We start from the raw sequence: 12863 nt of genomic DNA, 5'->3' as shown, positions 1-12863 counted from the left end.
CCCGTCGAGAACATTGTTAGTAAAAAAATAAAACATTTTGTTTTCCCGATTTTTCCCTTATTAATGTGACTCGTCGTTAATTTATACAATAATTTATTAGAATTTAAATCGCCCGAATGTGTCTGGCGGATCATTCTTCTTTCTTCTCATTGAAACCTATTTTTATTTTTTCCTAAATTCATTCTACTATCTTCGTGCGATGTGAAAAACGCGTTTCTGCTTCCGCGCTTCCTAACACAAAAAACCTATTTGTTTATTGGACTTTTGATAATTGCGAGTATCGCTGCAGTGGAAAAAATATCAGTAGTAACAACTTTTGAGGAAAGCTGAGAAAACACATTTTCGATTTCATTATGACATCGTTGTATCAACAGGTAAGATTTTTTTAACAAACGTCCATCTTTTTATTCACCGAGCTATTTGCGATTTCTTTGTTAACAACCTTTTCACTGAATATCGTGTGCGTCGTCATCATGCGAGCTTATCGTATTGTTAAAATGTACTTGCACGAGTCTCCGGATGCCCTTCAAATCATAAGGGTGACAAAAAAAAAAAAATAAACAAACACGCGTCTTCAGCAGCTTACAAGCGGCGGCCGCGCCGCACCACAACGCAACGCAACGCAACGAAACACGTGGTCGCCGGGGTCGCCGGTCGCCGCCCGAACGCCAAAGAAAACTCTCTTTCTTCAATTTGTTTGTTTTTCACTTTACTCTCGCTATGTAATCGAAAGAAACTTTGACGACGGTGGTAGTATTTGAGCATTTTCGAAACTATATGATAGAGACAATCAAATAATGGAATATGTTTGTATATGCACGATTTTTAAGCAACTTGAAAAATACTTGAGTCATTCGTTCGCGCTACCGCGTTAACAAGGCTGTAGATTGATGATGATTATTGTGCGTTGTTTTCACATCGTAATTGTTGTAAAAATTAAGATGCTGAGAAAAAATCGCTTTGCGAGCCTATATAAACGCGGGTTGCGTTCAGCGTCATGACTTGTTGATATTTAATTAACTCGAATCTATGAAATTGTTTGCAGCAATTCTATATCCCGTTGCAAGGTTTGAACAATAAAATGTCTCAAGATTTATTATCGAATAATGTGTGAGGAGAATTGTAAAATTTCGAGTCGAGTTGTGAAATTTTCAATTCGAATCCCAACAACTATACGCGAGGCTTTTATATTCCGTAAAATTCTGTGAACGAAAGTGATTTGATTCTCGGAATCGTGTCATAGTCCTTACCTAATTGTTAAGTTATGATTCTATGAAAATTTTCACTTCTCTCGATTTCTTATGTGTCTTATGATTCTAAGGAATTTTGTTTTCCTGCTCCTTAGCAGATTCGTTCGCCGCGTACCCTCGTGTTTCCCTCGTATTTCTTCTTGACACACACACACACACACACTCTGTACGATTCTCGGAACTCGTATCGCGTGTCCTTTCGCCGCAGCCCTATATTTCTTTTGTAAATCGTTGTCTCCTTTCGAGCGTGACGATACAAACTGTACATTCGAAAATTTGGCACGGACTGACTTGTTGTTGTCCCCCGCCCTGCCGCCGCTTTACAGGCTATGAACATATTATAGCGTTTAGATGAGGTAGTAGTCGTTAGGAAATTCCTCTTAGCTCATTCGCGATTTTGACAAACATTTTCTTGCCGAAAAGACCGAAACCCGAGACATCATGAAAATCCTTCGAAAGTTCAACTTTCCGAAATCGGAAGGTTGAATTTTCGGTGCATGTGTGGTGAAAAATAGTATACACTCCACGGGAGTGAAATTAGACCACCTCAAACCGCGTGCTTATCGCGGACAATTCTGCCCGCGGTTTGAAGTAGTCTACTTTCCCTCCCTATATTTTTTTAATTTCTATTCGTCAAACGCATGATGTGTCACAACGCTTACTTCGCTTTCATGCATTATTTTTAACAACATTGAAAAAGAATCCAACAATTATTGTTGGACGTTACTATGTACATATTTCTTAGTAGATGATTCCGGTGCAATTATAAAAGAATTTTTGTCTTATCGCGAATCAGCGGAGTTTTGATTTTTATGATAAATGTGAAATTTTAAAATGATTATTTCAATTGTTTGGCCACAAGCTGACGAATACCGGGTTTTATCTGTGAAATTCGAATTTTATTGATTCGTGGATGTAATCTTTTTAATATATGTATTTTTTTTTGTTTTTATGAAAATGCTTCATCAATCGAAATACATAGTATTTGATTTAATTTTCATGGGATAACGATGAAATTTAAGTTGGTGATGTCCTACGACGCGGCGGCGGCGGCGGCGGCGGCGGAGGAGGCAGAGAGTACGACCGCGGAAAGCCTCGAGCGTGCAGAACAGCAGAGAGATCCTGTTCAACTTGCATCGCACATTGATTGTGATCCGCTCCAGCTGCAATTGCTGCAAGATCGAGATTCTTTGCATCAACGCGATACGATGCAATTGCAACAGCAACGGCGCGCCGCCGAACAACGGGAACAAATGCAACTCTATCAACAACGGGACAAGGAACAGTTTTTGCAAACTCGCGATAACGTTCAGTCCCAGCATCAACAACAACAACGAGAGCACATTCATCAACTGCAATCGATCAATAATTTGCTTCTCGACTTACCACCAAGCTCGAACAAGACGTCACACTCGGTGCGCCCTTATGAATCATCAGATTATACACCGTTGTTCAACAAAGGATCCAATTCTGAAGGTAATCAACATGAAATAAGCGCTTGCTAACATAATTATTATTTTATTAAGTCGTCATTTTACGACGAGTCACACCGCCAATATCTCACTTCTCGAATAAAAGATTGCTAAAAAGATGCTCTTGAAAACGATTAAAAGCAGGATGGATCAGTCGGCGGTATATCGCAACCGCGTGAGTGCGAGAGAAATCGATCAAACATTCTCCCCGCCGCGATCCATTAAACTTTGGATATTTTCAAAGATCAATCGAAAACAATGTAAACTGAAGTTTGCTTCGTAATGAAACAAGGAAATATCTTTTGTTTCATTATTTTTACATATCACACAGACACACACCAGTTGTACAAATTGAGAACGATCAAGTAAAAAGTTGCCGAAAGTTTTTGCGTAAGTGAAAATTATTGAAATATTCAAACGACAGCTGTCACTCACTTCCGTAATTTAACGTTTAATCTTCGGTTGTTTCATAAAATGCGAATTTCTCACAAACTAGAATAACTTTTTCATTTTTGAAAAATATCGGAATTTATTAGCGTTTTTAAATGATGAAAGAAAATAAAGAAAATAAAATATATTGGTTGCTACTTGCCACCATGCACTACCACCCTCTATATCAATCGATTGAAATCACTCACAGCAGCATTCTCGTTTGTCAAATCGTCGCGTGTAATAAAAAAGTTGAGTCTATCATTGATTTTTATGAAAAAATATTTCATAAGAATAAGAAATATCAATAAAGGCTTTGTTCAGTCGCAGCTGACATGTCGATCTCGGATCTCCTCGGTTTGGGATTACCTCGTGGTTCTCTGATGGGCAGTCAATCCTCGATCGGCTCTCCGTGTTATCGTCAGCAGCATAATGGCCAAAATCATGGACGCAGCAGTTCTTCACGTCAAAATTATCCGGTTCGTGTCATTAATAACTTTTAAAATATTTTTCTAAATAATCATTTTAACAAAGGCAGAAGTGATTTTATTTATAATCTTTAACGAAAAGTTTTTATCTTTAGGAAAAGATTTATTTATTAATTTTTCTTGAGTCGATCCTGATGAAAATGGTAAATTTTTATTGCCAGCACGGTTTAACAATGAGGTTTGAGCTGTAACAACGTTCCTTCTCCTTGCTGCTCCGTCAAGCCGATTGCAATCGGTTCTCCATTTTCATTTTATTTTCCACAAATCACAAACACGACTATCCTGAAAGAGATTCATCCTAAGGATCTGGTTTCTCCTTGTTTAGTAGATGGATTTTATTACCGATAATGGACATTTAAAACACAATATTTGTTTTCAAATGACAGGAAATTCTATGACAACCGTTAAATAATGATAACAACATTTAATGGGCGTTGATCCAACAACAACAACTCAATCAATTCATTCATTTCATTTCGTTTTTGTTTCCTTTCTAATGATTATACGTCGTAAAATTTTTACCGCTCATCCGTTTCTGCCTCGACTGGATTCCGTTAACATTTTAGAAAATTTTAATTTTTCGTACAGCTTCATCTCAAAAATCTAACGAATGACCTTTGGAATCCTATTGATTACATTTTGTTAAGCTTTATATTGGTGGTGGAAGTAAATTCGTCAAAATCGCGTGAGTGCGAAAGAGATAGCTGCAAATTTCGAAATCGAAATTCTTTGGCACAGTTTGACCGATTAAAAAAAGTTTCACTTGGATTTCGAAAATTCCAAGTGAGGTTAGTCGACTGATCCATACTCTTAAGCACGGGGGCGGGGGGGGGGGGGGGGGGGGGGGGTTGATTCCAATTTTATTATAATCACACCGTAAAACAATGTTCTAGTCGAGAAAAAAAATATCGAGTGTGTCAACGATGAATTATATGGATAGAAATTTGTGATATGCGGAAAGTTTGAGAAACAATTGTCCAACGTTGTTGAAAATGTGAGGAGGACGTAATCTAAAAATAACCAGAGTCGTGCCGCCGATGAGAGAGAGAGAGAGAGAGAGAGGCATCTGGTTGTAGCTAGTGCGACAAACGAGAACAATCATTATCCCCATTGGATCAATTCCAACCACCCCCTCGAAAAGTCGACGGCCGAAAATCCAACATTTTTTCCTTACCTTCGACTACTCTCCATCATTCGCTTCTCGCCACGCGCATGATGAACTTTTCACGCTTGAGAAAGGGAGAGAAACGTTTTTTCTACTTGTAAATCCACTTGGCACGAGAAACTTATTACTTGAGACAATTATTTATCTGCTTTTGCGAATATAATACCGTTCCTCCCAAGAATTACTGTAATTTCACAATATTTTTCAATGTTTCTTTGCAATATAAATTAATAACGAGTTCTTTATTCGCGGCATACGTATGTTGTACTTAATTATAAATCAAAGTTGACAGTTATTCAATTGTTTTACATTTTTTTTATTTGTTTATTTTTTTTTTTTTTTAATTGGTGAATCTGATGGATTCTTAAGGAAAAAAAAAAAAAAAAGGGTGCGGGAACCGAACTTGAAGAAGCGCCCTTTTGAAAGTTACGACAAAAACATGAGATACGGATATAGAAAGAAAAATGTGGTTTCTTCATTGTGAACCACGAAAACTGCACGTGACGTTTCAATAAAAGCCACGTAGTATTCTTGGTTCTATTCTCACCGATAGCAAAGTGGTATCGAAGAATTCTTTTCGATATACATGGAGAACGCTAAACGAGAGCGAGTGAAATGACATCGCGGAGACGTTCGATTTAGCTGCTCTTATCATTTCTCACAGACCCCTGGACTCTAAACGAGATACACTGTCCAGTCGAACGGGTATACCATATTTAATACAACTTAATATTGTAACCCAGACGGCATTGGGGGGGGAAGTGAGTGAGTTGACATATGAGGGAGAGTAGTAAGAAAGCTTTCGAATTTTCCTATTTCTCCATTTTATGATTTGCCAATGAGATGGGAAACAACGAATGTCATTTATTATTTTACTTTATACCAATTATAACATCGTAGCATTGAACTCGAACTGATGTTATTTATTTTCATTCTCCGATAAAGATTCAAAAAAATGCATCATTCGTTTTCGAAGACGGTACGAAAGCGATGGATGTTTGAATTAAAGAAAGAAGAAGAAACAAAAACAAAATAAGGGTTGCGTCCGTGGCATATAATTTATCATCTTCTGGCTTGTAGATCGGACGTAAAAAAATATAGACTCTGGCAGGTCTTAAAATTCCGACTCTCCGAACACACTATACCCAGAGAACCCATCGCGATAATTCAAAGTGTATGTACAAAATGCTACTTGGGTATCTCGTGAAATGCGCCGCCAATATTGTGCGTATCCGAGAATTTTATTATCTTTATTGCCTCCTGTGAAGTCTTAGCAAAGGACTGTAAGGTCGTCTGAGATGTTGCGAAATGAGGGAAAAATAGACAAGGATGAGGAATAATATAGCGTGTTGTTGGATTTGAAGAATGCGACGAGAAATGTAAACGCAAAGTAGGGAAATGTCGACATTATAGGCATCGAGCATCGAGCGGACAATGCATCTCCATGAAATAAATAACGCAACGTGAGTGAGAAAGATAAAAAAAGAAGAAGAAGAAGAAGAAAAAATGGTTCGAAACGACCCCGATATTATCGTAGCCAAGAGATTGTGGAGGCGGCGGCGGCGGCGGCGGCGGCGGCTCCTCGAGCCAAACAGCTCTATCACACAGAGCCACCACCGTCAGCCACGCGTCCATCGTCCCTCTCAATCCTACTTCTCTCTTATTCTTTCACCAGTCTTACCTATTTCTTTTTGCTTTTCTTTATCGAGGAAATAAAGGAAATTCTTACGTACACATAGGATTCTTTAATGCTGGATCTTGTTCGCTGAGAAGCTCGATAGACGCGTTATAAAACGTTTGGACATTTCACGAATATTATTTTGGACGTGATCCAAAAATCGAGCCGCCGCGTCGCCGCACATCTGACCGACACCAGGAAACGACGAAACGCGCGAGCCCCTCATTTTGTCTTTTATCCTTAAGGGCTAAAAGGGCTAACATTATATATATAGAGAGAGAGAGAGAAGCGCCAATGTCGTCCCGATCATCATCGTGTACCCCGATTCTGTCAAATATTTACAACAACACAACAACACGACGAAAAACAGGCGCACGCACCTTTTTGAAAAATCATCTTTCGATCAAATTTATCGAAATTCCCCCGCCAACGGCGTCGTTCCGTCTTCCATATTTTTATATTTTTCAACAACAAACGTCATAGGCACGACGTGTATAACACGTTTGTGATTTTCTGGTGCGGGAAGGATTGGACGGATTTTATTTAAAAAATTGTGATTGAACGTTTTTCAGTACTGCGAGGAAGGTCGCGGTGGTGGTTACTGTTCAAATAACTCACCGCCGGGCCTGGATATACCAAGCACACCGACGTCCGTGACAACGCCAGGTAGCCCGAGCACTCCGTGTAGTAGTATTTACTCGAATCCGTACTCTTATTCGAACAATACTGGTAACAGCAGCACCAGCAGTACCAGCAGCAACGGTTTTTCGGCACAATCGCCTCCTCCCAACCGGTCTTACTATAATGTCAACAACTGTCCATCATCTCCCGGATACAACCATTACTACGGGAGACCTATCAGAGGATCACCGGCTTACAGGTAAAACATGTTATCTTACGATATAGGAAAACTAACCTCGAAGATTGATTCATTTTTTTTTTTTAGCGATTGTAGCAGCCCGTCTATGGAGTATCCTCACGTGTTCGGTTTCGGTGGTTCCCGCTCGAATTCGCCGTCTGACTCCGAGATGAGCGGCTACAACAGCGTTGATAGTTCGCTGTCCGACATTATGGTACGACGAGTACGTTGATTGAAATTTTGTCTTTCTTTCTTTGTTGCCAATTCTCAAAACGATCCGTGACTATGATTTTATACTGAAAACTTTGTTTCTTCTTTGTCCTTTCAATAGAATTGTCTCACAATGAATTCGTCCGGTTATTCGTGCTATTCACCATCGATGACAATTATGCCATACGATGCGGATCTTTATCACGGTGGAAATAGAGCTGCTGCGTATCAGCGTATGGCAGCTAAGAAATATCAGCAACAACAGCATTCGAATGTTCGTCACCATCATTGCTGTTCATCATCCGTCGCTCCAAATATAATGGAGCCTTATATCTCTCTGGATCGTGCCGCACGATGTCATCGTAATGCAGCCGGTAAGCTTCTACTCCGATTAAATACCTTTACAAAAATGATAAAACTTTTGATACACAACGTTTTCGACACAACACTTGGAAATAATTGGTAGGGCAATGGGTAAAAAGTTTGAAAAGTTTTTTCTTACTTTTTACCACACTCTATGCGTTCAAGTTGTTCGTTACCCATGTAGAGTGTGATGATTGCACAAAGCGCCGCTCGACTCGATAGATCGCTATATACCATATACACCTTCAATTGTTTTCGGTCTTATTGAAAGGTATTTTTCTTCATTTATACCCCCTTTAATTTACGACGATAGCCCGTAGCGAAGCGTCGTGCATATGGTCCGGAGAGTTGCCAAAACGTACCATCAAGTCGTCAGGTTTCTCCTCCAAAGTTTTTTTGGGAGGTTTACCCTATGACGTCACCGAGTCTCTTCTTGTTTCGACGTTTAAACATATTGGTCCTATTCGCGTTGAGTGGCCAGGCAAAGAACAATCGGACCCCAAGGGCTACGCTTACATCATCTTCGAGTCCGAAAAACAAGTAAAACAGATTTTTTCTTCATTACGTTGGAGATTTTCTGTGTGCACAATTTTTAATAATAAATATATCTAAATTTAATTAAGGTAAAAGCTTTGTTGTCTTGCTGCACACATCGTTTCAACGACGAAAAAAGCTGGTACTACAAAATCACTCCCAAAAGATCAAAGCCTAAAGATGTAAGCAAATTTTATTCATTCAATTTTTCAAATATTTATTTCGTTTTCAATCAAATCTGTTAATTTTTCTTTTTCAATTCTCGTTTATTTACGAAACCTTTTTTTGTGGTGCGTTCTTCTTATTCTCCAAGGCTCAAGTGATCCCATGGCACATCAGTGACAGTAACTATTCAAAATCATCGTCTCAGAAATTAGACCCGGAGAAAACGGTTTTTGTAGGAGCTCTACACGGCATGTTGACTGCCGAAGGCCTCGCCAAAATCATGAACGAACTTTTTGAGGAAGTTATCTACGCGGGTACCAGTTTATTTGCTAACAAAAAATTTCTCTCACTGACCGCGCTTTTATCGGCATACGTTGTTTAGTGCGTGCGTGCGTGCGTGCGTGCTTGAATATCACGGAAATTGAGAGTTTCCATTTGAAACGTAGAATCATTACGGAAAACGTGAGAGAAACTTTTCAGAATCAAGCGTCAAGACAAAATAATGCAGTATAGGTTTCTCAAATTTTTTAATAATTACAATCTGTTGAACTTTTTTTTTCACCAGGTATCGATACCGACAAGTACAAGTATCCGATCGGTTCTGCTCGAGTAACATTCAGCAGTAAACGTTCCTATAAGAGAGCGTGCGCCACGGCTTTTGTAGAGATTAAAACTCCATTGTTCACTAAAAAGGTATAGATCCGAAAATTCGGCTCCCGGCTGAATATTATTACAACACTTTTAAACAATTTTGAACGTTCGTAACGATCTCGAATGTTGAATCATTTCATTAACTCAATAGGTTCAGATAGATCCTTACATCGAGGATTCGGTATGCTCTGCGTGTGCTGTTCAACACGGAGCTTACTTCTGTCGTGAACCGGTAAGGTTATTCAATATTTCAATACACCTCTAACTTTGAGATTCAACACTAGTTTCATCTTCGATCCCTTCCGATTTTGTAACATTTTTTCAACACTCATTGCTTCGGCATTGTTCTTTTTATCCCCAAAATACTTAGTAAGAACCCAGCAGAGACTTATATGTATATACTCTAATGGAAAGCCAATCAATTTTTCGTAGCGAATTGTCACGAGTCATAATCTTTGGATTTTTTCATTATACGTTTGCAAGTGCCCGATAATTGAGTTTTTCGGCGTTACCCCCCGTCTCTTCCCTATGCCATTGCTCAACCGAATTGTCAAGTAGATTCATAAATGCTCTTTTTTATTCGCAGATTTGCTCCCGATATTTCTGCTTCAGTTGCTGGCTATGGCAGCATGCTTCAGAGCCAATGAGTCATCATCAGCCGATGTCTCGTGGATTCAAGACGAATTCGGTTGTTCCACTGGGATACCATCAGAGAACGAATTTTGGAAATCGCTTGTGCTTACCGCCAATTTAAATTTGAGATTAACGAACAAGAGGAAAAACATTAGCCGACTAACATGCGTTGCAAATTATTAGCGCTCTCTCAAATTTTCGGATCTCCGGTCGACGGTCTCTTTTTTTTTTTACATTTATTTTTCTAATCGCCATAGCAGTCTAAGTTATTAACGATTTCGCAGAGACCTTGAACCGACAGAATTTTGTTTTTGTTTCTGTTTTTTTTTTTTTTTTTTTTTCGTTCTGGGACACGCTGAAAAAACTGCGACTACGCGAATTTTGGATTCGTGAATACACCGAGATAACAAACAAAAAATTTGCTCGGTAATGTCTGTACAATAGAAAAAGCATAGGCATTGTCGGGATAAACAAAAGTGATGCCTAACTCGGGACAATTTCGATTTATAACGAATACCTTGCTTACGTACGGTACAAATATTATAGCAGTTACACGGTTGTCCAAAAATTACATGTTGTAATTAAGAGGGACAAGAAAAGAGAAAGATTAACAAAACCAGGGAGTGCATTTTGTCGACTTGAAATGCAAAAAAAGTTCGCGTCCGATTTGCGAACTTCATAATATGGCAGCGACGGCAACGATGCAGTGAATTTTCTTTTTAATTCAAGTTTATGTTTATTTGAGGACTGGTCCTCTGGTTACCACACAGCGTGGATATTCTCTCACTTTTTTTTTTTTTTTTTTTTTTTTTTTTTTTTTTTTTTTTTTTATCACGAATAATTGAAACGCGTTAAAATATTCAAATAATATGATAGTAAGCGTTGTGTGATTATTAAAACAAACAAACAAAAAACCATTAAACACGCGTACACAGGGCGTCCTGAAATCCAACGGGGATAAGTTGGTTCGACATCTTCAAATGGGAAGGAAAACAAAATCGTAATACGCTAAATTCGAGTACGATGCTTTTACGTTGACAAAGAATCATGATTTTTTTTTTATGCGTTTGAGTAAATTTGAGAGAAGAAAATGTTAAATCAAGTGTGTGTCAAAGCGTTCGATTGTAAATCGTAACTGAGCTTCGTTGAGAATAATAATGAAAAAACATTGTAATAAGATGGAATTTCATATTCAAATTGATCATGGGGTAACGTTCAAATGTCTTGAGATTATGACGTTATACTATTGTTTTTACAGAGTCGCGCGTGACTTCCCAAACGTTTATTTATATGTTTTAATCCTAAAGGAAAAATGAGTGAAAAAATAGTCATACATATGAATCGACAAAATAATTTAGTCGATAAAATTGCTATTTGTTATCGTTACTTAGTTGAGTGAACACGCGTGTACTTCTGAATAGTTATAGCACAAACTTTAATAGAGCCATGGTCAATTATTCACGATAAAAATTGAATACAACTTTTCTGTAGGAACAAACAAAAACTATGCGAAACAATTGCGCGCACTGCGTTACCGAAGTTTTCTCAATCGGCAACGCAATTTTGCCAATTAATTTATGATTTATATCAGCCTCCCGTTGGTTTTTACATTAGATTGTACAGTTTATTAAGGGCTCTATTCAAACGGGATAGTCCATCACTTTAGTCATTTATTTATAAACCATTAAAATTCTATTATATCGTCATGTCCTTGTGGGGTAGGTCAGTTTTGGTCGCAAAATAGAAATCGTTATGATTGTATAGTGACCGTTAACTCACTCGCGCTCATTCAACTGGTTTATCTGTTGACGAAATGGATTTGTACACGGTCTACGATTCTGGAGCGAGATTGCAGTTGATTAATCGTTTTTTATTTCACTTTCTTCTTTTTTCGTTACGCCAATAGAAAATCACGCATTTACATTGTCGATGTGTTTTTGGTATTATTTTGTTAAGTAAATTAAATTTCATCATTTTTCAAATACAATTATCTGCATTATTGTTTCTCCAATTATTGTGTCTCTTGCCCACTTTTCCCTTGTCCTCGTCATTCGCGTGTAACTTTTTCACTTTTGTTTAGATAAAGGCCTTGGTTATTGAACTTTGAATTTACATTGAGGCTTTTCCCCGATTTATAAGACGTTGAGCGAACGTTTCCAAAGTATGAAAATGAAGAGGCCAACATATAAATTCACGAGCCACCGTGCACGCTGCCCAACTGAACTTCTAATTAAAAATACGGCAACCCGCGCGCGGTTGAATCGTACAACTCTTTATTCATTTACAGGCTTCACGATGTAAGCGTGAAATGGATCGTAAAAAAAAATTATTTTCATTAAAATTTATTGCATGATGAAACAATTAGCACCACGCTCTTTTTTGCTGCTAGAAGCGCTCGCAGAAATGCGTAAAAAAATTTGCTGAATGATGTTTTTGACTTCGGAAATCAGAACTACACTTGGATGATATCTTTCTTGCAATAATTTAAATCATTCGCACATCCGAAATAGTCAACCAAAATATGGTCATAGTTGGAGGAAGAGAGAGGAGCTTTGATTTGAAAATGTTGTTATAAAATGCTGAAATACCGAAACTGAATACTTTGAGTAAACTCCGCGAAGAGTATATCGTTGAAATTCAGTAGTTATAATATAGAGCAGAAACAAAAAAATTCCATATGGTAATGAATACAAGCGAGATATTCAAATTGTGCTTTAAATGATAGGTACATTGTGAAAAACGAGCCTGAAAACTATTTTTTTTTTTCGCTAACGCGCGATACGGTAGTGCAATAAAAAAAAGGAATGGGACAAATTTTTAAACGGCATATTTTATCCGGAAATGTCTAATTTATCTAACGCTTCCAAGTCTCGTGCCTTTTAACGTAATGATCTCTGTGAATTTTATTCGGAGCGTTTCAATATGTACATTCATTTTTAAATCATCGAGGATACGCGAGTGAATTT

At 38.0% G+C, this 12863-nt stretch overlaps 1 protein-coding gene across 6 annotated transcripts; it reads left to right on the top strand.

Annotated features, from left to right (window-relative positions):
* The first annotated feature begins 212 nt into the window (after positions 1–212).
* Positions 213–12722, top strand: LOC122407727 (polyadenylation element binding protein orb). Of its 6 annotated transcripts, none has more exons than XM_043414124.1 (12): positions 213–374; positions 2273–2726; positions 3482–3630; positions 7055–7362; positions 7429–7564; positions 7673–7925; positions 8228–8454; positions 8538–8630; positions 8762–8927; positions 9179–9306; positions 9416–9496; positions 9851–12722. In XM_043414124.1, exons 1-12 carry the CDS (start codon positions 354–356, stop codon positions 10016–10018), a joined length of 2184 nt encoding a protein of 727 aa, XP_043270059.1. In that variant the 5' UTR covers positions 213–353; the 3' UTR covers positions 10019–12722. The 6 variants fall into 6 exon arrangements, with proteins under 6 accessions (XP_043270059.1, XP_043270060.1, XP_043270058.1 ...); XM_043414125.1 differs by having other exon boundaries at positions 3476–3630; positions 7429–7555; XM_043414123.1 differs by having other exon boundaries at positions 3476–3630.
* The last annotated feature ends 141 nt before the right edge of the window (positions 12723–12863 follow it).

This window comes from Venturia canescens, chromosome 3 (genome assembly GCF_019457755.1).
Source record: "Venturia canescens isolate UGA chromosome 3, ASM1945775v1, whole genome shotgun sequence".
Taxonomy (NCBI): domain Eukaryota; kingdom Metazoa; phylum Arthropoda; class Insecta; order Hymenoptera; family Ichneumonidae; genus Venturia; species Venturia canescens.
Note: the sequence above shows the minus strand (reverse complement) of the source record. Positions and strands in the feature narration are given on the sequence as shown.